The following is a 27,280-nucleotide window of genomic DNA, read 5'->3' on the forward strand; positions in this document are numbered from 1 at the left end:
TATTTGCCACTAGATCACCAGGGACTAGACACAGTATATACCTCTATGCACTCAGTATACACCACTAGATCACCAAGTACTTTACAAAATTAAGCCTGTATGCAATCTGTACCTACCGCTAGATCACCAGGGATTGGACACAGTATATACCTCTATGCAATCTGTATATGCCACTAGATCATCAGGGACTGGACACAGTATGTACTTCTAGACACTCCTTATACACCACCATATAGCACCATATATACCGCTGTTTAATTATGCAGTTATAATTCAGTCTACATGATGTATTTTTTTTCTTTCCAGTTACTACCCATGTTTCCCCAAAAATAAGACAGTGTCTTATATTAATTTTTGTTCAAAAAGGTTTAAAGGGGTTGTCCCGCGAAAGCAAGTGGGTCTATACACTTCTGTATGGCCATATTAATGCACTTTGTAATGTACATCGTGCATTAATTATGAGCCATACAGAAGTTATTCACTTACCTGCTCCGTTGCTGGCGTCCTCGTCTCCATGGTTGCCGTCTAATTTTCGCCGTCTAATGGCCAAATTAGACGCGCTTGCGCAGTCCGGGTCTTCTTCTCTTCTCAATGGGGCTCCGTGCAGCTCCGTGTAGCTCCGCCCCGTCACGTGCCGATTCCAGCCAATCAGGAGGCTGGAATCGGCAATGGACCGCACAGAAGAGCTGCGGTCCACGGAGGTAGAAGATCCCGGCGGCCATCTTCAACCGGTAAGTAAGAAGTCACCGGAGCGCGGGGATTCAGGTAAGCGCTATGCGGTGTTCTTTTTTAACCCCTGCATCGGGGTTGTCTCGCGCCGAACCCCCCGCTATTGAAAAAAAAAAAAAAACCCGTTTCGGCGCGGGACAACCCCTTTAACTTTTTTTACATGTATAGCTGCCTGGACACTATTTAAATTGGATTTTTAAATTAACTGTTAGCAGGGCTTAATTTTGGAGTAGAGCTTATATTTCAAGCATCCTCAAAAAGCCTGAAAAATCATTTTGCATCCTCAAAAATTCTGGAAAATCATGCTAGGTCTTATTTTCAGGGTATGTCTTATTTTCAGGGAAACAGGGTATTTCGGCTTGAAGAGGTCAGATTCCGCATGCGGAAGCCCTGCATACCTGCCCTCTTTTTCAGTATTGCAGATGGCTGCGGCAGCTCGTCGTCGGAAATGTGCAGAACCGATTTTTTTTTTTCAAAACTTTCTTTTTCCCATGCTGGAAGCCTGCATAGGATTGCGGCAAACAAACCACGGCATGTTCTATTTCTGTGCGGGGCTCGCACATCAAACAGCCGGAGCCGCGGGCGCGGGTGAGTACGCGCTGGTCCCTGCAGGCGCTCGGGTCGGGTCCCGCGGCGAGAATCCTCGTCGCTGGATACGACCCGCCCGTCTGCAGGCGGCCTTAGTGTTGCTGCATCTTGTCACTGTCTTCTGCCTACAAAGTTGACTTCTGATCTCTGGTCCTCAGTATCTAAGCCCACACCCCGTGATGTGTGATACTGTCTGCTGAGACATTGTATCTAAGCCTTTTTTGTAAGACTGGCAGAACCACACACTGCACTACATTTCTCATCATTTTCTGGCTCCAGCGGGGACATGGTTAATCCTAGGTTGGGCCATTGCATCACAGTAGTTGCAGGCCACAGCCATCCGCATTACCTGTTAGTCCTGAAAGGCGACACCTAATCAAACATGGAGAGGAGGTAAGCAGCAGAACGCCCACTGAGTCACCGCATTACACCTCACTCCACCTTCCTGCAGGAAGCGCTGCAGGTATGCACGGAATCCCCTCTGCCACCTGCAGATCAGCAAGGGGCACAGGGTACTAAGGCCACGCCGCACCACGAAGGGTGCAGAACCGGTATCAGGAGGGCACAGCGGAGGGAGATCAGCCATGAAACCCGAAGAGGACGAATATAACTTTGTGTTCAAAGGTGAGCCTGTCCGCCCCTTCCCCTTCACACACCTGCTGCCACCTGGACCGTCGGTGCCCGGCAAAGTCCCACACGCTTATCTTGTGTTTAATGATTGCAGAGCATTTCCCCTTTAAGAAAAATAAGTCTTTGACTTCCAGCTATGGGGCCCCAATATGTAGGGCCCAATGCAAGGCTTCAGTGCTTGGGCGGGGGCCGTTTTACCAGTGGCACCCCTAAAACTGATCCCAGGTGAGGATGGCATGAAAGAGGGCATAGGTCACAAGGGGGGCATCAAATGCCAGAACCTTTGACCCATGCTCCGCCCTCCAGTCTACATGAACAGTCTGAGTGTGCATATGTGGCAGTATTATTTATGGTCACCTTATGTAGGCTCTGTGTATTTTACTGTATGACAGTATTATGTGTGCACTGCATGGCACTGTTGCTTGGCTATTTTCTCGTGTTGTGGGCACTGTATGGTGGTATTATTTTGGAGTAGTATAACACCATGTGCTAGTATAATTCAAGCACTGTATGGCACTATTATTTGGGCATTACGTTGCTCTGGACCCTATACATTGGTATTACTGAGGCACTGGAGGTGATAGTTAGGTACTGAATAGTACTTTTTTGGACACTGTATAATGGTATCATTTAAGCACTGTATGGCACTATTATTTGACTATCATATGTTGATGCGGGCCTTGTACGGTGGTATTATTTGGACACTATGAGGTGATGTATTAGATCCTGATTGGCCCTCTTTTCTGCCCATTGCATGACACTGTATGGTGGTATAATTTAAACATTGTATGGCACTATTTGACCATTGTATGTTGATGCGGGCCTTGTATATTGGTATTATTTAGACACTGTAAAATTATATTTACATACTGAATTCTGCTGGCCACTGCATGGCACTATATGTTGGTATTATTTAGGCACTGTGAAGTAATGATATTCAGGCACTGAATGGTACTCTTTTGGGTCATTGCGTTGTATGGTGGTATTATTTTAGCACTGTATGGCACTATTATTTTGACCATTATATCTTACTGTGGGCCTTGCATATTGGTATTATGTAGACACTATGTGATGATATGAATGACGTTTTTTTTTGGCCATTTATTTGCACTGTAGGGTGGTATATTTTAAGCACTTTGTTATTTAGGTAATGAATGGCAGTCTTTTTGGTCCACTGCATGGCACTGTATAGTGGTATTATTGAGGCACTGTGTGGTGATGATATTTAGGTACTATATGTCACTCTTTTCTGGTCATTTCTTGGCACTGTATGGTGGTATTATTTAAGCACTGTATGGCACTATTATCTGACCATTATATATTGATGCGGGCCTTGAATATTGGTATTATTTAGGTACTGGCAGATGATATTTAAGTACTTAATGGCACTATTCTCTGGCCACTGCATGACACTGTATTGTGGCAATTTTTTGGGCACTGTGGGGGTGATGATATTTAGGTACTGAATGGTACTCTTTTTAGCCATTGTATGGCACTGTATGGTGGTGTTTATGACACTATTATTTAACCACTATATATCTTGCTGTGGGCTCTGTATATTGGTATTATTTAGGCACTATGAGATGATATTTAGGTAATGAATGGCGCTCTTTTCTGGTCACTGCATGGCACGGTATGGTGGTATTATTTAAGCACTGTATGACACTATTATTTAACCACTATTATCTTGCTGTGGGCATTGTATATTGGTATTATTTAGGCAAAATGAGATGATGATATTTAAGTAATGAATGATGCTTTTTTTTTTGTCCGCTACATGACACTGTATGGTGGTATTATTTAGGCACTATGAGGTGATGATGTTTAGGTTCTGAATGGTACTCTTTTTGGTTTTTGCATGGCTTGTATGGAGGTATTATTTAAGCATTGCATGGGTCTATTATTTTGACCATTATATCTTGCTGTTAGCCTTGTATATTGGTATTCTTTAGGCACTATGAAATGATGATATTTAGGTAATGAATGGTACTCTTTTTTGGTCATGGCACTGTATGGTGGTATTATTTAAGCACTGTATGGCACTATTATTTGACTATAGTAAATTGATGCGAGCCTTGTATATTGGTATTCTTTAGGCACTGTGAGATGATGATATCTAGGTACTGAAGGGCACTCTTTTGGTCATTGCATGGCATTATAGAGTTGTATTATTTAAGCATTGTATGGCACCATTATATTTTGATGTGGGCCTTGTATATTTGGTATTATTTAGGCAATATGAGATGATGGTATTTAGGTAATGAATAGCCCTTTCTCCTGGCCATTGTATGGTGATATTACTTATGCACTCCATGGCACTATTACTTGACTCTTATGTTGCTGTGGGCCTCTTTAAACACAATGATTGTTGCTCACAATTTGCTCAAAAGCCATCTTTTGAGTGATAATCATTCTGTCTAAATGAGCTGCCATCGTGCACTATTCGTTCATCACTTATTTCTATCAAGCTAGAAATGAGCGATGAGCCTTATCACCACCGCATGCTGATTTTTCTCAGCGGGCGGCACTGATAACATTCTTTTAGCTGGTATCCTGATGTTTCTCGGAGCTAGCAGCTCAACAGGACACTGTGCATATACAAAACAGCTGCATTGTTCTCTGAGCTATCACAGCGGTATCCCGCTCCGCCTGCAGTACTCTTAGGGCTTATTCACAAATCCGTATATAGGCCTACACACCCGGCCGATATAAGGTGTCCTTTCTGCAGGGGCTGGAGGTGGGCCGGGAGCAGTGCACTGAGCCCCCGCCCCCTCTCCGCCCTTCGCCACTATTTGCAATGGGAGGCGGCGGGACGACAGGGGGAGGGGAGAGTTAGCTCCGCCCCATCCTTCCCCTACCATTGTAAACAGTGGCGAGGGGTGGAGAGGGGGTGGGAGCTCAGTGCACTGCTCCCGGCCCGCCTCCTTCCCCTGCAGAAAGGGACACCGTATATAGTCCAGACGTGAAAACCCAGCTGATATATGGACGTGTGAATATACCCTTAAGTAGCTAATTAGCTACTTAAGAGTTATGCAAAGATGATCGCTCAAAACTGTCACTCAAACGATTTTGAGCGATCATCGCTCCGTGTAAATAAGTATTAATAATAAATGTGGTATTATTTAGGCACTGTTTGGTGAGAATACTGTATGGCGGTATTATTTTAGTACTTTATAGCACAATTCATTGTTCATTATATGGTACTACAGGCCCTGTATAGTGCTATTATGTAGGCACTGTATGGCGGTATTATTTATAAATTACATGGCATTCTTTAGTCATTCTATGGCAAGATTTGATTAATGAAGACTTACGTACATTCAAAATGTTAGTGATTTTCTCCAGTGCATTGTGGGAGATTACTCAGAACTATAAGCCTTACAGCCTCCATGACTGACAAAATCTGATTCCTTTTATTTGGATGTGAACAGAGAAGAGACTCCAAAAATCAGATATTATTGCTAGTTTCCGGTTCCCCCGGTGGAGATGACAGCCCTGGGAAGCTAGAGGTCCGGTGGAGATGACAGCCCTGGGAAGCTAGAGGTCCATTGTGTGTAGTGTGTTTGTTCCATAAGTCTAGGAAGTAGGAGGCATAACCTTTCCTCCATGGTTATCACACACTCCTGATGCTTATCACATACAGTATTTACCTACAAACTCCACCTGACCCATAAAATGTGTCCTGACAACAGAACGCCAGATAAGGGTTGTGTCTCCTGACCTCTCCCAGGGTATCACTATAGTACCCTCATCCTGAGCCTCCAGGTGCATGAATAGAATGCTAGAATCACAGTGAGGACTGACACACCTCTAGAGATCATGATGATAAACAGGTTATTTTTTCCCTTCTAATCTCTACGCTGGGACTGGTAGTTCTATTTGCTGTGATTTCTCCCAGTATGAACTGCAAACAGTCTAATGTTCGTGATCGCTGAGCAATTTACAACCAGGTATTTTTAGAATAACCTGGGAGCAAAAGTCTCACGAGGAATCGTAATCCGTATACGGGGATATGTACTGCACACCTGCCTTCTTGGGAAATAGTGCTGCTGTATCTAAGCCCATCATGTGTGATACTGTCTGCTGAGCTGTGTATCTAATCCTACCCTGTGTGATACTGTCTGCTGAGCTGTGTATCTAATCCTATTATATGCGATACAGTCTGCTGAGCTGTGTATCTAATCCTATCATATGTGATACAGTCTGCTGAGCTGTGTATCTAATCCTATTCTATGTGATACAGTCTGCTGAGCTGTGTATCTAATCCTATTCTATGTGATACTGTCTGCTGAGCTGTGTATCTAATCCTCTCCTGTGATACTGTCTGCTGAGCTGTGTATCTAATCCTATCCTGTGTGATACTGTCTGCTGAGCTACTGTATATAATCCTATCCTATGTGATACAGTCTGCTGAGCTATGTAGCTAATCCTATTCTATGTGATACAGTCTGCTGAGCTGTGTATCTAATCCTATCATGTGTGATACTCTCTGCTGAGCCGTTTATCTAATCCTATCCTGTGTGATACTGCCAGCTGAGCCGTGTATCTAATCCTATCCTGTGTGATACTGTCTGCTGAGCTGTGTATCTAATCCTATCCTGTGTGATACTGTCTGCTGAGCTGTGTATCTAATCCTATTCTGATACTGTCTGCTGAGCTGTGTATCTAATCCTATTCTATGTGATACAGTCTGCTGAGCTGTGTATCTAATCCTATCATATGTGATAGTCTGCTGAGCTGTGTATCTAATCCTATCATATGTGATACAGTCTGCTGAGCTGTGCATCTAATCCTATCATATGTGATACAGTCTGCTGAGCTGTGTATCTAATCCTATCATATGTGATACAGTCTGCTGAGCTGTGTATCTAATCCTATTCTATGTGATACAGTCTGCTGAGCTGTGTATCTAATCCTATCATATGTGATACAGTCTGCTGAGCCGTGTATCTAATCCTATTCTATGTGATACTGTCTGCTGAGCTGTGTATCTAATCCTCTTCTGTGTGATACTGTCTGCTGAGCTGTGTATCTAATCCTATCCTATGTGATACAGTCTGCTGAGCTGTGAATCTAATCCTATTCTATGTGATACTGCCAGCTGAGCTGTGTATCTAATCCTATCCTGTGTGATACTGCCAGCTGAGCCGTGTATCTAATCCTATCCTGTGTGATACTGTCTGCTGAGCTGTGTATCTAATCCTATCCTGTGTGATACTGTCTGCTGAGCTGTGTATCTAATCCTCTCCTGTGATACTGTCTGCTGAGCTGTGTATCTAATCCTATCATATGTGATACTGTCTGCTGAGCTGTGTATCTAATCCTATCATATGTGATACAGTCTGCTGAGCTGTGTATCTAATCCTATTCTATGTGATACTGTCTGCTGAGCTGTGTATCTAATCCTATCCTGTGTGATACTGTCTGCTGTACCATGTATCTAATCCTATGCTTTGTGATACTATCTGCTGAGCCGTGTATCTAATCCTATCATATGCGATACTGTCTGCTGAGCCATGTATCTAATCCTATCATGTGTGATACTGTCTGCTGAGCCGTGTATCTAATCCTATCATATGTGATAAGGTCTGCTGAGCCGTGTATCTAATCCTATCATATGCGATACTGTCTGCTGAGCTGTGTATCTAATCCTATCATATGTGATACTGTCTGCTGAGCTGTGTATCTAATCCTATTCTATGTGATACTGTCTGCTGAGCTGTGTATCTAATCCTATCATATGTGATACTGTCTGCTGAGCTGTGTATCTAATCCTATCATATGTGATACTGTCTGCTGAGCTGTGTATCTAATCCTATTATATGTGATACTGTCTGCTGAGCTGTGTATCTAATCCTATCATATGTGATACTGTCTGCTGAGCTGTGTATCTAATCCTCTCCTGTGTGATACAGTCTGCTGAGCTGTGTATCTAATCCTATCATATGTGATACAGTCTGCTGAGCTGTGTATCTAATCCTATCATATGTGATACTGTCAGCTGAGCTGTGTATCTAATCCTATCATATGTGATACTGTCAGCTGAGCTGTGTATCTAATCCTCGCCTCTGTGATACTGTCTGCTGAGCTGTGTATCTAATCCTATCATATGTGATACTGTCTGCTGAGCTGTGTATCTAATCCTATTCTATGTGATACAGTCTGCTGAGCTGTGTATCTAATCCTCTCCTGTGTGATACAGTCTGCTGAGCCGTGTATCTAATCCTATCGTATGTGATACAGTCTGCTGAGCCATGTATCTAATCCTATTTTATGTGATACTGTCTGCTGAGCTGTGTATCTAATCCTCTCCTGTGATACTGTCTGCTCAGCCATGTATCTAATCGTATCCTATGTGATACAGTCTGCTGAGCTGTGTATCTAATCCTCTCCTGTGATACTGTCTGCTGAGCCGTGTATCTAATCCTATCCTGTGTGATACTGTCTGCTGAGCTGTGTATCTAATCCTATCATATGTGATACAGTCTGCTGAGCTGTGTATCTAATCCTCTCCTGTGATACTGTCTGCTGAGCTGTGTATCTAATCCTATTTTATGTGATACAGTCTGCTGAGCTGTGTATCTAATCCTCTCCTGTGATACTGTCTGCTCAGCCGTGTATCTAATCGTATCCTATGTGATACAGTCTGCTGAGCTGTGTATCTAATCCTCTCCTGTGATACTGTCTGCTGAGCTGTGTATCTAATCCTATCATATGTGATACAGTCTGCTGAGCTGTGTATCTAATCCTCTCCTGTGATACAGTCTGCTGAGCTGTGTATCTAATCCTATTCTATGTGATACTGTCTGCTGAGCTGTGTATCTAATCCTCTCCTGTGATACTGTCTGCTGAGCTGTGTATCTAATCCTCTCCTGTGATGCTGTGTATCTAATCCTCGCCTCTGTGATACAGGCTGCTGAGCTGTGTATCTAATCCTCTCCTGTGATACAGTCTGCTGAGCTGTGTATCTAATCCTCGCCTCTGTGATACTGCCTGCTGAGCCGTGTATCTAATCCTCGCCTTTGTGATACAGGCTGCTGAGCTGTGTATCCAATCCTCTCCTGTGATACTGTCTGCTGAGCTGTGTATCTAATCCTCTCCTGTGATGCTGTGTATCTAATCCTCGCCTCTGTGATACAGGCTGCTGAGCTGTGTATCTAATCCTCTCCTGTGATAGTCTGCTGAGCTGTGTATCTAATCCTCGCCTCTGTGATACTGTCTGCTGAGCTGTGTATCTAATCCTCGCCTCTGTGATACTGCCTGCTGAGCTGTGTATCTAATCCTCGCCTCTGTGATACTGTCTGCTGAGCTGTGTATCTAATCCTCGCCTCTGTGATACAGGCTGCTATCAGCTCCTACCATTATGGCTTCCTGAAACCCGTTTGGCAGCCTTTCTGTCACATCAGAAGTGAAGTAGACGGGCGTGAATATTATTGCAAGTCCCAACGTAGGCCGCTGCGGTGTGGGAAAGAGGGTGAAACGCCCATCGCGCTGTCCGTAGGATGCAGGCGGGGTCAAACTGACAGCTCCAACAAGCTGCGCCATTGTTCACAGAGTTCCCACGGACAGCGTGCTGTTTAGCGGCTGCTGTATCTAAGCCTATTATGTGTGATACCGTGCTGCTGTATCTAAGCCTATTATGTGTGATACCGTGCTGCTGTGCGCCTCAGTGCAACGTATTTGCACACTGAACGAGACTTTTCTGCACGGGTTTCAGCGTATCTTGCGGTACTTTTTCTGCCCGCAGGGCATCTATATTTGCCCGCGAGGCACAAAGACACACATTGAAATGTCTAATTAATCTAATGAGCGCCAGATGTGATCTTCTGCCACTGGAATTCTCCTTGCGCATCGCGTGTATTTGCGCTCCTCCCCCCATTCCCCGTTGACTTCTATGGGGACCTTTGGTACGTAAATAAGCGGATTGATAGAGCATATTTTTTTAATGCAACTGAAATACACGAGCAAAATATGGAAATGTGAAAAAAATCATTGAAGTCAATGGGTTCTATCCTCTGTGTATTACATGTGCAAATACGACCCTGTGAAGCCGGCCTTACCGGTCATGTGCCGAGACGCTGTATCTGATCCTATTGTGAATGATCCTTTCCTGCTGAGTCACTGTATCTAATCCTATTATGTATGATACTGTCCTGCTGCATCTAATCCCATATGTGATACCGTTCTGCTGTATCTAATCCCATGTGTGATACTGTACTGCTGTATCTAATCACATGTGTGATACTGTTATGCTGAGCTGATAAATGTAATCCCATGTATGATACTGTTCTGATGTATCTAAACCCATGTATGATACTGTACTGTTGAGCTGGTGTATCTAATCCCATGTTTGATACTGTCCTGCTGAGCTGGTGTATCTACGCCCATGTATGATACTTTTCTGCAGAGCTGCTGTATCTAATCCCATATACGATGCTGTCCTGCTGAGCTGGTGTATCTATTGCCATGTGTGATACTGTCCTGCTGAGCTGCTGTGTCTAATCCCCTGTGTGATACTGTCCTGCTGAGCTGGTGTATCTAATCCCATGTATGATACTGTCCTGTTGAGCTTATGTATCTAATCCCATGTATGATACTGTCCTGCTGAGCTGTTGTATCTAATCCCATGTATGATACTGTCCTGCTGAAATGCTGTGTCTAAACATATGTACGATACTTTCCTGCTGAGCTGGTGTATCTAAACCCATGTATGATACTGTCCTGCTGAGCTGGTATATATAAACCTATGTATGATACTTTTCTGCAGAGCTGGTGTAGCTAACCACATGTACGATACTGTCCTGCTGAGCTGGTGTATCTAACCCCATGTATGATACTGTCCTGCTGTGTTGGTGTATCTAATTCCATGTGTGATACTTTCCTGCTGAGTTGGTGTATCTAATTCCATGTGTGATACTTTCCTGCTGAGCCGGTGTATCTAATTCCATGTGCGATACTGTCCTGCTGAGCTGGTATATATAAACCTATGTATGATACTTTTCTGCAGAGCTGGTGTAGCTAACCACATGTACGATACTGTCCTGCTGAGCTGGTGTATCTAACCCCATGTATGATACTGTCCTGCTGTGTTGGTGTATCTAATTCCATGTGTGATACTTTCCTGCTGAGTTGGTGTATCTAATTCCATGTGTGATACTTTCCTGCTGAGCCGGTGTATCTAATTCCATGTATGATATTGTCTTGCTGAGCTGCTGTATCTAATCCCATGTGTGATACTGTCTTGCTGAGCTGCTGTATCTAACCCCATGCATGATACTGTCCTGCTGTATTTAATCCCATATGTAATACTGTTCTGCTATATCTAATCCCATGTATGATACTGTTCTGATGAATCTAATCCCACATGTGATACTGTCCTGTTGAGCTTGTGTATCTAATTCCATGTATGATACTGTCCTGTTGGGCTGGTGTATCTAATTCCATGTGTGATACTGTCCTGCTGAGCTAGTGTATCTAATTATATGTGTGATACTGTCCTGTTTAGCAGCTGTATCTAATCCCATGTATGATACTGTCCTGCTGAGCTGGTGTATCTAAACTCATGTATGATACTTTTCTGCTGCGCTGGTGTATCTAAGCCCATGTAAGATACTGTCCTTGTGAGCTGGTGTATCTAATCCCATATGTAATACTGTTCTGCCGAGCTGGTGTATCTACTACCATGTATGATACTTTTCTGCAGAGGTGCTGTATCTAATCCCATGTTCGATACTGTCCTGCTGAGCTGATGTATCTGATCCCGTGTATGATACTGTCCTGCTGAGATGCTGTGTCTATTCCCATGTGTGACATTGTCCTGCTGAGCTGGTGTATCAAAGCCCCTGTATTATAATTTTCTGCTGAGCTGGTGTATCTAATCCCATGTACAATACTATCCTGCTGAGCTGGTGTATCTAATTTTATGTATGATACTGTCCTACTGAGCTGGTGTATGTAAGCCCATGAAAGATACTGTCCTGCTGAGCTGGTGTGTCTAAATCCATGGGTGATACTGTCCTGCTGAGCTGGTGTATGTAATCCCATGTATAATACTGTCCTGCTAAACTGCTGTATCTAATCCCTTGCATGATACTGTCAGTGCTGTATCATGTGTGATACTGTCCTCCTTTTATCTAAGCCCATGTGTGATACTGTTCTGCTATATCTAATTCTCTGTATGATACTGTTCTGCTGAATCTAATCCTTAATGTGATACTGTCCTGCTGAGCTGGTGTATCTAAACCCATGTATGATATGGTCTTGTTGAACTGGTGTATCTAATTCCATGTGTGATACTGCGCTGCTGAGCTGGTATATCTAATTACATGTATGATACTGTCCTGCTGAGCTGGTGTATCTAAGCCCATGTATGACACTGTTCTACTGAGCTGGTATATCTAATCCCAGGCATGATACTGTCCTGCTGAGCTGGTGTATTTAATGCCATGTGTGATACTGTCCTGCTGAGCTGGTGTACCTAAGCCTATGTATGATACGTATCTGCTAAGAGGTTGTATCTAATCCCATGTATGATACTGTCCTGCTGATCTGGTGTATCTAGTCCCATGTGTGATACTATCCTACTGAGCTTCTGTATCTAATCCCATGTATGATACTGTCCTGCTGAGCTGGTGTATGTAAACCCATGTATGATACTGTCCTGCTGAGCTGGTGTATGTAAACCCATGTATGATACTGTTCTGCTGACCTTGTGTATCTAAGTCAATGTATGAAACTGTCTTGTTGAGCTGGTGTATCTATTTCCATGTGTGATACTGTCCTGCTGAGCTACTGTATCTAATTATATGTTTGATACTGTCCTGTTGAGCTGGTGTATGTAATACCATGTGTTATACTGTCCTGTTTAGCAGCTGTATTTAATCGAATGTAGGATACTGGCCTGCTGAGCTGCTGTGTCTAATCCTATGTATGATACTGTCCTGCTGGGGCTGGTGTATCTAAACCCATGTATGATACTTTTCTGATGAGCTGGTGTATCTAATCCCGTGTATGATACTGGCCTGCTGAGATGCTGTGTCTAATCGCATGTGTGATACTGTCCTGCTGAGCTGGTGTATCTAAGCCCATGTATGATACTGTCCTGCTGAGCTGGTGTATCGCATTTCATGTATGATACTTTTCTACTGAGCTGGTGTATCTAATCCCATGTATGATCCTGTCCTGCTGAGCTGGTGTATCTAAACCCATGTACGATACTGTCCTGCTGAGCTGCTGTATCTAAACCCATGTGTGATACTGTCCTGCTGAGCTGGTGTATCTAAATCCCTTTGGGATACTGTCCTGCTGAGCTGCTGTATCTAATCCCTTGCATGATACTGTCGTGCTGTATTTAATCCCATGTGTGATACTGTCCTGCTTTATCTAAGACCATGTGTGATTCTGTTCTGTTATATCTAATTCTATGTATGAAACTGTTCTGCTGAATCTAATTCCACATGTGATACTGTCCTGCTTAGCTGGTGTATCTAAACCCATGTATGATATTGTCCTGTTGAGCTTGTGTATCTAATTCCATGTATGATACTGTCCTGTTGGGCTGGTGTATCTAATTCCATGTGTAATACTGTCCTGCTGAGCTAGTGTATCTAATTATATGTGTGATACTGTCATGTTGAGCTGGTGTATGTAATACCATGTGTGATACTGTCCTGTTTAGCAGCTGTATCTAATCCAATGTAGGATACTGTCCTGCTGAGATGCTGTGTCTAATCCCATGTGTGATACTGTCCTGCTGAGCTGCTGTATCTAATCCCATGTGTGATACTGTCCTACTGAGCTGCTGTATCTAATCCCATGTGTGGTACTGTCCTGCTGAGCTGGTGTATCTAATCCCATGTGTGGTACTGTCCTGCTGAGCTGGTGTATCTAATCCCATGTATGATACTGTCCTACTGAGCTGCTGTATCTAATCCCATGTGTGATACTGTCCTACTGAGCTGTTGTATCTAATCCCATGTGTGGTACTGTCCTACTGAGCTGTTGTATCTAATCCCTTGTGTGATACTGTCCTGCTGAGCTGGTGTATCTAATCCCATGTGTGATACTGTTTTGCTGAGCTGGTGTATCTAATCCCATGTATGACACTGTCCTGCATAGCTGGTGTATCTAATGCCATGTATGATACCTTTCTGCTTAGCTGGTGTATCTAATCCAATGTGTGATACTGTCCTACTGAGCTGCTGTATCTAATCCCATGTGTGATACTGTCCTACTGAGCTGCTGTATCTAATCCCATGTGTGGTACTGTCCTGCTGAGCTGGTGTATCTAATCCCATGTATGATACTGTCCTACTGAGCTGCTGTATCTAATCCCATGTGTGATACTGTCCTACTGAGCTGTTGTATCTAATCCCATGTGTGGTACTGTCCTACTGAGCTGTTGTATCTAATCCCTTGTGTGATACTGTCCTGCTGAGCTGGTGTATCTAATCCCATGTGTGATACTGTCTTGCTGAGCTGGTGTATCTAATCCCATGTATGACACTGTCCTGCATAGCTGGTGTATCTAATGCCATGTATGATACCTTTCTGCTTAGCTGGTGTATCTAATCCAATGTGTGATACTGTCCTACTGAGCTGCTGTATCTAATCCTATGTATGATACTGTCCTGCTGAGCTGGTGTATCTAAGCCCATGTATGACACTGTTCTGCTGAGCTGGTGTATCTAATCCCAGGCATGATACTGTCCTGCTGAGCTGGTGTATCTAATCCTACGTATGATACTTTTCTGCTGAGCTGGTGTATGTAAACCCATGTATGATACTGTCCTGCTAAGCTAGTGTATCTAATCCCATGTGTGATACTGTCCTACTGAGATGGCGTATCTAAGACCATGTATGATACTTTACTGTGGAGCTGGTGTATCTAATCCCATGTGTGATACTGTCTTGCTGAGCTGGTGTATCTAATCCCATGTGTGATACTGTCTTGCTGAGCTGGTGTATCTAATCCCATGTATGATACTGTCCTACTGAGCTGCTGTATCTAATCCCATGTGTGATACTGTCCTACTGAGCTGTTGTATCTAATCCCATGTGTGATACTGTCCTACTGAGCTGCTGTATCTAATCCCATGTGTGATACTGTCCTACTGAGCTGCTGTATCTAATCCCATGTGTGATACTGTCCTACTGAGCTGCTGTATCTAACCCCATGTGTGATACTGTCCTACTGAGCTGTTGTATCTAATCCCATGTGTGGTACTGTCCTACTGAGCTGTTGTATCTAATCCCTTGTGTGATACTGTCCTGCTGAGCTGGTGTATCTAATCCCATGTGTGATACTGTCTTGCTGAGCTGGTGTATCTAATCCCATGTATGACACTGTCCTGCTTAGCTGGTGTATCTAATGCCATGTATGATACCTTTCTGCTGAGCTGGTGTATCTAATCCCATGTATGATACTGTCCTGCTGAGCTGGTGTATCTAAGACCATGTATGACACTGTTCTGCTGAGCTGGTGTATCTAATCCCAGGCATGATACTGTCCTGCTGAGCTGGTATATCTAATCCCATGTATGATATTGGTCTGCTGAGCTGATGTATCTAATCCCATGTATGATACTGTCCTGCTGAGCTGGTGTATCTAATCCCATGTATGATACTGTCCTGCTGAGCTGGTGTATCTAATCCCATGTATGATACTGTCCTGCTGAGCTGGTGTATCTAATCCCATGTGTGATACTGTCCTACTGAGCTGCTGTATCTCATCCCATGTAAGATACTGTCCTGCTGAGCTGGTGTATCTAATCCCATGTATGATACTGTCCTGCTGAGCTGGTGTATCTAATCCCATGTATGATACTGTCCTGCTGAGCTGGTGTATCTAATCCCATGTGTGATACTGTCCTACTGAGCTGCTGTATCTAATCCCTTGTGTGATACTGTCCTGCTGAGCTGGTATATCTAATCCCATGTATGATACTGTCCTGCTGAGCTGGTGTATCTAATCCCATGTATGATACTGTCCTGCTGAGCTGGTGTATCTAATCCCATGTATGATACTGTCCTGCTGAGCTGGTGTATCTAATCCCATGTATGATACTGTCCTGCTGAGCTGCTGTATCTAATCCCATGTATGATACTGTCCTGCTGAGCTGGTGTATCTAATCCCATGTATGATACTGTCCTGCTGAGCTGCTGTATCTAATCCCATGTATGATATTGGTCTGCTGAGCTGATGTAATTAATCCCATGTATGATACTGTCCTGCTGAGCTGGTATATCTAATCCCATGTATGATACTGTCCTGCTGAGCTGGTGTATCTAATCCCATGTATGATACTGTCCTGCTGAGCTGGTGTATCTAATCCCATGTATGATATTGGTCTGCTGAGCTGATGTAATTAATCCCATGTATGATACTGTCCTGCTGAGCTGGTGTATCTAATCCCATGTATGATACTGTCCTGCTGAGCTGGTGTATCTAATCCCATGTATGATACTGTCCTGCTGAGCTGGTGTATCTAATCCCATGTATGATACTGTCCTGCTGAGCTGGTGTATCTCACCCTCAGGCCTTGATTTAAAAAAAAAAAAAAAAATTGCATAAAAATCGCAACCATCCTTCCACTGGATTCCAGATGAACGATTTTTGTCTGCACCCGGATAAATAGCGCATGCTGACTGGTAACCGACTTTATATGCCACGCTAACCGATGAGTCTAGCCCCATGTTTTATAGCGATCGGTGGTTTTTATCGCTACTGCATATTTTTTGCCAATACGCAGCAGCGGCCCGTGGGAATGGCGGAAAATGCGGAGTCAATAGCGGTAATTATTTATTCATGTGATAATAGAGTGCGTGCGAGCGAACGTAAAAACGCATATGGTCGTGTGTAGGAGGCCTCACATGGGCGAGGGCGATATGGAGCCATGAATCACTCCCCATATAGCACCCGCCATCAAAGTGACATCCCCACTTCGGGGATGCGGGGATCCCCCGCCGCAGCTGTCAAACTCGGAGAGTGTCTCCCATTGTTTCCCATTGGAGACCTCACAATGCTTGTGGTGATACTGAAGACAATGGGTGTTGCGATGCGAGATCACGCAGCAAGATAGAACATGCTATGATTAGATTATTGCATCGCAATGCTATACAGGAAAACATCGCTCATGTGTTTGACCCCATTCAATTGTGCAAGATTTGTGCAGCTCGCAACACGCGAATATCACACGTGAAAACACGTAATTTCCATTAATAGATACATATTTCAACCTGATGCCGCCACCTGCAGGTAAGGTGTAGCATTACATGTAAAGTATGGTTCTCACGCTCTTCTGTTTCCCGCAGTGGTTCTGATCGGAGAGTCCGGGGTCGGTAAGACCAACCTACTGTCCAGATTTACCAGGAATGAGTTTAACCACGACAGCCGCACCACGATAGGCGTGGAGTTCTCCACCCGCACGCTGACCCTGGACGGACACCTGGTGAAAGCTCAGATCTGGGACACGGCCGGACTGGAGCGTTATAGAGCTATTACGTCCGCGTAAGTTGAAATGGTAATTTTTGGGGGCGAGGGAAGGAGAGGTGTCCACATGCATCCCCAGCCACAGACATGGGGGGGCGCCAGCGTCCACAGAGTCGCTTCACGCAAATTTTAATGGAGCTGAAAAGCAACTCTATGAACAGTTTCCAACCATTAGGCAAGGGATACGCGGCGACTTTGGTCACATGACATGAAGTTTCAGAAAAGTGGCGCGGGTTTTGAAGCGACATACTGCGGCATCTCAGGTTTTTGTAAGCCCCTCCCCTTTCCAACCTTCAAACTTGTAGAATGCACATTTACATAACTCCGCCTCTTTTTGGCACGGTTAAAAAAAAAAAAATCTTGCCAAAAAGCAGGATGGTTCTAAGTTTTCCCATATGTCTGAAACGCCATCTTAGTTACTGGCGGGCTCGTCCAATGCACTTCCTCTTCTTCTAGTTATTACAGGGGGGCCGTCGGCGCTCTGCTGGTGTATGACATCACCAAGCATCAGTCCTATGAGAGTGTGGACCGCTGGCTCAAGGAGTTGTATGACCATGCGGACGCCAGTATCCTCGTGATGCTGGTTGGAAACAAGTCTGACCTGAAAGACGAGGCTCGGGAGGTGCCAACGGAAGAAGCCAAGATGTATGCAGGTAATATAAACCACCAGGGGGCGCCCACATATGAAGGGAGGATAAGGGTGCCCACATACATGTCGGCTGAGAACACCAACTTCAGCTGCATCAGCCCACCATCAGTGTATAGCGGTTACCAGCCGCTGATGCTGGATGAAGGAAGGATCGGGCATACTAGATTTCAAGATGCCCCATCATTTCTTCTCATGGGGGATAAGACACTACTGGAGGAGCCCCGATGAAAACACATGTGCAGTCGTCCAAGGTAAAAAATTGCTGTATTGAGATCATACTAACCAACTTTTGTAAGAGGAGAAAGTCTTGCGCTGTGTGGGAAATTTTTTTAAGCCACCCCACTTTTATGCTAAGCCACACTCTTTGTATTCCCTCCCAGCAATAGTGTCCGTTGGTGGCCCCTCATACTAAGGCTGGCTTCTCACAGGGTGGAATCCCGCGGTTTTGCTGCAGCAAAAAACTGCAAGATTTCCACCGGGAAAGCGCAGCTTCAAAACCCGCGGCACTTACCCGCGGCACTTAGCCACGGGTTTGGAGCGGCTTGGCCACATGCTTTTTCGTTGTGGCCAGTGCTCCCATAGAGGAGAGCGCAGCCGCAAAGGGGAAAAAAAAATTAGACATGCTGCGGCCGGGGAATCCATGCCGCCGCGCCGGCCTCTGCCGGCTTTGCCACGACAGATTGGCCGTCCCGTATGGACAAGATTTTTGACAAATCTGGTCCACATGGCTGGCTAACCCCGGGATTAGCGGCCACAGGTGGATCTGCCACAGTGAAATTCCACATGGAATTTCTGCGGCAAATCTGCCCTGTGTTAACCCAGGCTAACAGTGCCCCTCAGTGATCCCTTCACAGTACTGGTATACTGCTAACGAGTAGACAGACAACAGCTCTAAACAGTGATAGTGATTACAGTGCAGTTACTTCAGCCAAGATGGCCAACCACGTAGTCATGTGCAGACAAGGTGGCCACCCCCATAGTCATGTCCAGGCTAGGCGGCCACCCCCATAGTCATGTCCAGGCTAGGCGGCCACCCCCATAGTCATGTCCAGGCTAGGTGGCCACCCCCATAGTCATGTCCAGGCTAGGTGGCCATCCCCATAGTCATGTCCAGGCTAGGTGGCCATCCCCATAGTCATGTCCAGGCTAGGTGGCCACCCCCATAGTCATGTCCAGGCTAGGTGGCCATCCCCATAGTCATGTCCAGGCTAGGTGGCCACCCCCATAGTCATGTCCAGGCTAGGTGGCCATCCCCATAGTCATGTCCAGGCTAGGTGGCCATCCCCATAGTCATGTCCAGGCTAGGTGGCCACCCCCATAGTCATGTGCAGACAATGTGGCCCACGGGCGCCGGGAAAGATGCTGCTAGGAAATTTTGCGTCCCTGCTGCCAACCCCGCGCTGCCCTTCTTGACCTGCAGGCCAAGCAGATCAGCAGCCAATCGCGTACAGGGGGCTTTAACCCCTGTCAATCTTGGCTCCACCAGGAAGTGGCGTCAGGATACAATAATACCTGTGCAGACAAATTGGCCACCCCCATAGCTATGTGCAGACAAGGTGGCCGCCCCAATAGTCATGTCCAGACAAGGTGGCCGCCCCCATAGTCATGTCCAGACAAGGTGGCCGCCCCCATAGTCATGTCCAGACAAGGTGGCCGCCCCCATAGTCATGTCCAGACAAGGTGGCCGCCCCCATAGTCATGTCCAGACAAGGTGGCCGCCCCCATAGTCATGTCCAGACAAGGTGGCCGCCCCCATAGTCATGTCCAGACAAGGTGGCCGCCCCCATAGTCATGTCCAGACAAGGTGGCCGCCCCAATAGTCATGTCCAGACAAGGTGGCCGCCCCAATAGTCATGTCCAGACAAGGTGGCCGCCCCCATAGTCATGTCCAGACAAGGTGGCCGTCCCCATAGTCATGTGCAGACAAGGTGGCCGCCCCCATAGTCATGTCCAGACAAGGTGGCCGCCCCCATAGTCATGTCCAGACAAGGTGGCCGTCCCCATAGTCATGTCCAGACAAGGTGGCCGTCCCCATAGTCATGTCCAGACAAGGTGGCCGCCCCCATAGTCATGTCCAGACAAGGTGGCCGCCCCCATAGTCATGTCTAGACAAGGTGGCCGCCCCCATAGTCATGTCCAGACAAGGTGGCCGCCCCCATAGTCATGTCCAGACAAGGTGGCCGTCCCCATAGTCATGTCCAGACAAGGTAGCCGTCCCCATAGTCATGTCCAGACAAGGTGGCCGTCCCCATAGTCATGTCCAGACAAGGTGGCCGCCCCCATAGTCATGTCCAGACAAGGTGGCCGCCCCCATAGTCATGTCCAGACAAGGTGGCCGCCCCCATAGTCATGTCCAGACAAGGTGGCCATCCCTATAGTCATGTCCAGACAAGGTGGCCATCCCTATAGTCATGTCCAGACAAGGTGGCCATCCCCATAGTCATGTCCAGACGAGGTGGCCATCCCCATAGTCATGTCCAGACGAGGTGGCCATCCCCATAGTCATGTCCAGACGAGGTGGCCATCCCCATAGTCATGTCCAGACGAGGTGGCCATCCCCATAGTCATGTCCAGACGAGGTGGCCATCCCCATAGTCATGTCCAGACGAGGTGGCCATCCCCATAGTCATGTCCAGACGAGGTGGCCATCCCCATAGTCATGTCCAGACGAGGTGGCCGTCCCCATAGTCATGTCCAGACGAGGTGGCCGTCCCCATAGTCATGTCCAGACAAGGTGGCCGTCCCCATAGTCATGTCCAGACAAGGTGGCCGTCCCCATAGTCATGTCCAGACAAGGTGGCCGCCCCCATAGTCATGTCCAGACAAGGTGGCCGCCCCCATAGTCATGTCTAGACAAGGTGGCCGCCCCCATAGTCATGTCCAGACAAGGTGGCCGCCCCCATAGTCATGTCCAGACAAGGTGGCCGTCCCCATAGTCATGTCCAGACAAGGTAGCCGTCCCCATAGTCATGTCCAGACAAGGTGGCCGTCCCCATAGTCATGTCCAGACAAGGTGGCCGCCCCCATAGTCATGTCCAGACAAGGTGACCGCCCCCATAGTCATGTCCAGACAAGGTGGCCGCCCCCATAGTCATGTCCAGACAAGGTGGCCATCCCTATAGTCATGTCCAGACAAGGTGGCCATCCCTATAGTCATGTCCAGACAAGGTGGCCATCCCCATAGTCATGTCCAGACGAGGTGGCCATCCCCATAGTCATGTCCAGACGAGGTGGCCATCCCCATAGTCATGTCCAGACGAGGTGGCCATCCCCATAGTCATGTCCAGACGAGGTGGCCATCCCCATAGTCATGTCCAGACGAGGTGGCCATCCCCATAGTCATGTCCAGACGAGGTGGCCATCCCCATAGTCATGTCCAGACGAGGTGGCCATCCCCATAGTCATGTCCAGACGAGGTGGCCGTCCCCATAGTCATGTCCAGACAAGGTGGCCGCCCCCATAGTCATGTCCAGATGAGGTGGCCACCCCTATAGTCATGTATAAGCAAGAGAATAAAAAATGGTACAATCAAAAAGTAAAAACAGATTAGAAAAATGGACAATGTTTATCTGGTTTTAACTAATAAAACAAATGTGGAATCTCGTCGCTGTGAGGTGTCCCTGATGGTCCCCTGTTGAGCCCAGCAGCATCATGTAGAAAGTTTCCCACGAGAAATCCCTCACGCCATCTTTGTTTCTTCTTCCTCACAGACAGTAACGACTTGTTATTTATGGAAACGTCAGCGCTTGATTCCACCAACGTTGAACTGGCCTTCGAAACAATTCTCAGGGGTGAGTGTGTCATCCGCTTGTGGGGTCTCCAGGGGGATGAGGAGCGCTTCTCTAGATCAGAGTATATAGATATGACATGTTGGAAAATGGATTACAAGGGTGTCCTGTATGGCCGGCCCAGGAGGGTTCTCGCCACCTGGACGCTAATTAAGTGAAAAGGCCGATGCCGGTATTTATTTTTTACCGGCCATTAATACCTCTTCCCTCCCAAGCATCTGCCATGTGCACAGGTTGTGCAGGTCGTAGATGTCGGGGGGGAGAGGTTTGGGGTCACCTCTGATTACCACAGTGGCGGCCAAACAGGAGCTAGAGAGAATCGGTGAGTGAAATACTTGACGGTGTGAGGTTGCTGCCAGTCTAGAGGTTCAGTATGGGGAGAACACAAAGAGGGGACCCTATTACTTGGGCCTTGGCACTATTTATATTGGGACCATTACTGGGGTCACTATTACTATTGGGCACAATATGGCATCATTATGACTACTGGAGACACTACTGGGGTCATTATTATTACTGGGGCTACTGTGGGGGACATTATTACTATTGGGGCCACTGTGGGGTCACTGTTACTACTGAGGCTACCATGGGGGGGGGGGCAATACTACTACTGGGGCTACTATTCCTATTGGGGAAACTACTGGGGTCACTATGAGAGTTGTTATGGCTGGTATTTTTTTTTTTTGTCAAAGCTGGCAACCCTATTCACCACCCATCTGATCCTCTCATCTTCTAGACATCTACAAGAAGATTCTAAGGAGCAAAGGAGAAGCCCCAAAAGAAAACACTGTGGTCTTATCTAATGACGCTCCCACTACTCAGTCTCAAGCTCATAACACCGAAGCCAAGAAGGCTTGTTGCCAAAACATCTAGGTAGTCCATCGCAGGGTGTAGGAGAAGCTTGAGAGACATCTGAGGACATCTGAAAGGATTGCTAAGATCTTAGAGGAAGGAGAACTCGTGATGTATATCGATGCCTGGATAAGATGTGAAATATGGAGGGTTCCTCAACCTCGGCCCGATGGTTTCTCTCCAGGTTTGGTACTCCCCTCATCTGCAAGGACTTTGTAAACCTTGATCCATGCTTTTTGAGTTTGGGTTTCTATATCACTTCTGAGATGTCTTGAAGCAGAAAGAATAATTGGACGTAGCTTGAAGTACCAAATATACTCAAGGGGTAGTATGAAGATCTTGGGCCCCAATACTTAATCTGTACCAGCCCCCCCCCAACTAACATGGTGCCCCGTCAGGCACCAGATGTGACTTTTCCTCACTAATCTAGAAAGCAGCACATTTAGTGGTTAACTATAAACACTGTAAGAATATGAATAATGTTTTATAAATTAAGGCCGATTGTCCATTACTTGCAACTTTGTATGAAAATACAGTTTTTTCCAAACACTTGTAATTTTGCCTCATTCAGTCCATAGAAGATTTGTGACTAAAGCTTAGCTATGCACCGAATGGCCACTTTATTACAGACCCATCTAGTAGTGGGTTGGACTCCTTTGGCCTTCAGAACCGCAGCAATTTGTTGTGGTGTAGATTCCACTAGGTCAGTGGTGGCGAACCTATCGCACGTGTGCCAGAGGTGACACTCAGAGCCCTCTCTGCTGGCATGCACGCCAGCTGCCCGCTCACCATGGTAGTGAATACCGACCGGGGTGCCACGGCTTGTCTGACGGTATTCACTCAGCGGCGCTGCTAGTGGCACTGATCCTAGGAACACACTGTGACGTCAGTGTACAACCGGGATCCTCCTCCCCTGATGTCTCCTCCTTGGCTCCGCGAGAGCAGAGGGAAGGAGGCGTTTGGACGCACACATTGACGTCCTGAACAGTGGAGCAACAACGCTTTGATGAGGAGGAGGGGGTACGTATGTGGGTCTCTGGGGGGTGCTATTACTACTGGGGCTGATATAGGGAATACTATTAGTAATAGTGTCCCCTATTTTGGCCCCACTAGTAGTAGAATTACTACAGAGGCCACTGTGGGGGGTCATTATTACTACTGGGGCTAGTGTGGGGGTCAGTATTACTACTAGGGCTGCTGTGGGGGTGTCACCATTACTGCTAAGGATGCTGTGGGTGACACTATTACTACTGAAACCACATGACTACTGAGGGGGTCACTATAACTGCTGAGGCCACTGTGGGGATCACTATTACTGTTGAGGCCACTGTGGGTGCCACTATTACAACTGAGGCCACTGTGGGGGACACTGTTGCTGCTGGGGCCACTGTGGGTGTCACTATCACTTCTGAGGCAATTGTGGGGGTCACTATTACTGCAGAGGCCACTGTGGGGGTCACTATTATTGCTGAGTCCACTGTGGGAGTCACTATTACTGCTGAGGCCACTGTGGGTGTCACTATTACTTCTGAGGCCATTGTGGGGGTCACTATTACTGCAGAGTCCACTGTGGGAGTCACTATTACTACTGAGGGCCACTGTGGGAGTCACTATTACTACTGAGGGCCACTGTGGGAGTCACTATTACTACTGAGGGCCACTGTGGGAGTCACTATTACTACTGAGGCCACTGTGGCGGTCACTATTACTGCTGAGGCCGCTGTGGCGGTCACTATTACTACCCAGGCCACTGTGGGAGACACCATTATTACTGAGGCCACTGTGGCAGTCACCCATTGCTACTGAGGCCACTGTGGGGTTCACTATTACTACTGAGGCCAGCGTGGGGGTACTATTACTGCTGACGCTACTGTGGGGGTTACTATTACTGCTGAGGCCAATGTGGGGGTAACTATTGCTACTGACACCAATGTTGGAGTCACTATTACTACTGAGGTCACTGTGGGGGTCACTGTTACTGCTGGGGTATTTTTACACGTGGCAAAAAGGCTGCAGAATGTCCTCAGCGGAAATTTCAGTGGCAAATTCCACAGCGTTTACGCATCTAAAAAACGGTCAAAATCTGCACCCTGTCCATTTTAAAGCGGCCCTGTCCTTTTTATATCGACGCACGTAAAATAATTTGTGGTGATAAGCCCCGCCCCCTGACATGTTGGCACTTTGCAGTAAATAAGTGGGTTTTGGGTTGCAGTTTGGGCACTCGGTCCCTAAAAGGTTCGCCATCACTGCACTCAGTGATGAAATTATTCTACAGTAATATCGGCCCCTGCGGACAGGAAGCTTCTTGTAGTTGCTGCAGATTAGATGGCGGTGCTGACATGTTCTGACCAGCTGACAGGAAGGGGTCATCGGTTCAGGATGCTTGCGCCAAATTCTGACTTCCCAACAGCACGGGGCAACAGAAATCTGGATCCATCTGACCAGCTGCTTTTTTCACTGCTCAGTGAATTTTTGTGCTACTTGCCCCCCTGGAGACTCGCCTTTCTGTTTCTCTTAGACACAATGGTGCTGGAACTGGTTGTATGTTATTATAGCCCATCCATGCTGAGGAACGGCGAGTCGTGTGCTCAGACACGTTAGTTGGAACACCAGTGTTGTATTTAGCTGGCTGTCTAGTACCTGTTAGTCTAAACGATTCCTGACATCCTCCTCCGACCCCTTTCAGTGCCAAATTTCTTCCATCCACAGAATCCCCTTTTGCTGAATGTTTTCCTCGATCACGCCATTCTTGTTATACTCCACACTGTTACCCGAGAAAACCCGACGTGGTTGGCAGTGATATCCCGCCCCCGGCTAGTCTAGCACCGATGACCAGACATCGTTGGAAGTCGCTTAGATCGCTGGATTCTCCTATCTGATGTTGACTCACACTGAAAAACTGATCCACGGAAAACTTGTCACGTGATTTTATACTGCACTCTTGGATCCCGGCGATACAGGGAGCGCCAATCTCGAACAGGGCAGGATCTCTAATAATGAAGCTATTCAGTGTATGTTGGGGTAATTTTAAGAGACTTGTTGTAATTTTAACATTTTAGTGTTATTTCAATTTGTGGCCTGTAGGTGTCACTGTTTCCTTTTAGATAAAGAGATCTAGTAAAGTTCGCTGCAAAACAGTGACATCTACAGGCAAAATGTGGGTATTTCACGCATAAAAATATTGAAAACCATCACCTTTCTTAACTTTTTTTTTTGGTCCAAAAGATAAAATATGCTTAAAATAAACTAGCAGGGTGCAGTATCCATGTGTCCTTCTATCAGCTCAGCTACTCTGCCTGCCGGTTACTGCAAGGTTCTGGACTATCAGGCACTGCTATATTTAAAGGGAACCTGTCATCACTTCTTACAATTTAATCTAATTAGCTGCTAATGAGATTTTCTTATCACTAATTAGTTCTGTACTCTGTACAATCTACTTTTGAAGTTTTCACGTGCTGTATTAATGAGTTGAAGAGTCAGATATTTCCCTTCGCGCTGCGCCGACACGCCCTGTTCTTGATTGGCCTGATTTCTATTCTGCGCTGTAATCCGAAGGAGGCGCTGTAACAAACCCCACCCGCACCCGCGCACTGCAACTCTCCTATACTAGCTGCGACTTCAGCGGTATACTGCGCAGGCGCCTTGAGGATCATTGCGACAAGTCAGATGACTGTGGGAGTAAAGATTCTCAAGGCGCAAGCGCAGTACGGAGTACACGACTAATTAGTGATAAGGAAATCTCATTAGCAGCGCTGTTATGCCCCTTTTATAAGGTGTAAGAACCTCACGATTCTCGTTAGCCCAAGTGAACGAGCTGCTGACGTCACCACCAGCTCATCCGCGCTCGGGCAGCGTGTTTAGACTGCATTGACTAATCGTTCAGTGTTTGGACTGCACAAGAAGTGCACGAGCAGGCCCGTTTTTTAACCCTTTGCAATCCAATTTTGGATTTAGGGTTTCCTAGGGGGTTTTATCTTTCTGCCATTATACAATGGCGCCATCTGCTGGCTAGAGCCAGTACTGCTGTATGGGACATGCTGGAGAGGCCCCCGACAACAGAGCGGCCAGTGATATACAGTAAGATTACCCTGCCGGACGTCTTTCGACATCGAAGCTGTACAGCTTTCAATCAGAATGTCTTCAGACGTCAGACTGTGGATTGGAAAGGGTTAAAGCTGGCTGACAATGAACGATGAACAAGAATTGCGCGATTCCCGTTCGTCGTTGGCTCTCATTTAAACTGAACGATCATTGTTTAGTTTTGCTCGTTTGACCGATTTTCTGAACGCTAATCGTCCCAGGGAAAAGCAGCATTAAAGGTTTTATTGTAGATTGTTTTGTAAAAACGTGACGACAGGTTCCCTTTAACCACTTACTGACCAGACATTTTGCCCCCTTACTTAGCAGGCATGGGCCACATAGTCTATGGGCAGTCAGGAACTGGTTAAATGCGCTCTGGAGTTTTACGATGTGGCTTTTCAAACAATTCTGGATTAGTGAGATTTTTTTTAGGTTTAGCGACAAATTAAGTTTTAGTCTATCCACATTTCCGAG

General features: G+C 46.3%; 1 protein-coding gene across 1 annotated transcript; it reads left to right on the forward strand.

The window, feature by feature from the left end:
- The first annotated feature begins 1,725 nt into the window (after positions 1 to 1,725).
- On the forward strand, positions 1,726 to 23,278 carry RAB25 (RAB25, member RAS oncogene family). The gene is made up of 5 exons (XM_066609125.1): positions 1,726 to 1,941; positions 17,260 to 17,455; positions 17,894 to 18,090; positions 21,797 to 21,877; positions 22,611 to 23,278. Exons 1-5 carry the CDS (start codon positions 1,902 to 1,904, stop codon positions 22,745 to 22,747), a joined length of 651 nt encoding a protein of 216 aa, XP_066465222.1. The 5' UTR covers positions 1,726 to 1,901; the 3' UTR covers positions 22,748 to 23,278.
- Positions 23,279 to 27,280: the final 4,002 nt, after the last annotated feature.

This window comes from Eleutherodactylus coqui, chromosome 6, assembly GCF_035609145.1.
Source record: "Eleutherodactylus coqui strain aEleCoq1 chromosome 6, aEleCoq1.hap1, whole genome shotgun sequence".
In the NCBI taxonomy this organism is placed as follows: domain Eukaryota; kingdom Metazoa; phylum Chordata; class Amphibia; order Anura; family Eleutherodactylidae; genus Eleutherodactylus; species Eleutherodactylus coqui.

Coding starts and splice junctions, on each gene's coding strand:
- RAB25 (XM_066609125.1), top strand. CDS start 1,902: ATGAAACCCGAAGAGGACGAATATAACTTTGTGTTCAAAG. Junction 1,942..17,259: donor ATATAACTTTGTGTTCAAAG/GTGAGCCTGTCC, acceptor TGTTTCCCGCAG/TGGTTCTGATCGGAGAGTCC. Junction 21,878..22,610: donor CTTCGAAACAATTCTCAGGG/GTGAGTGTGTCA, acceptor CTCATCTTCTAG/ACATCTACAAGAAGATTCTA.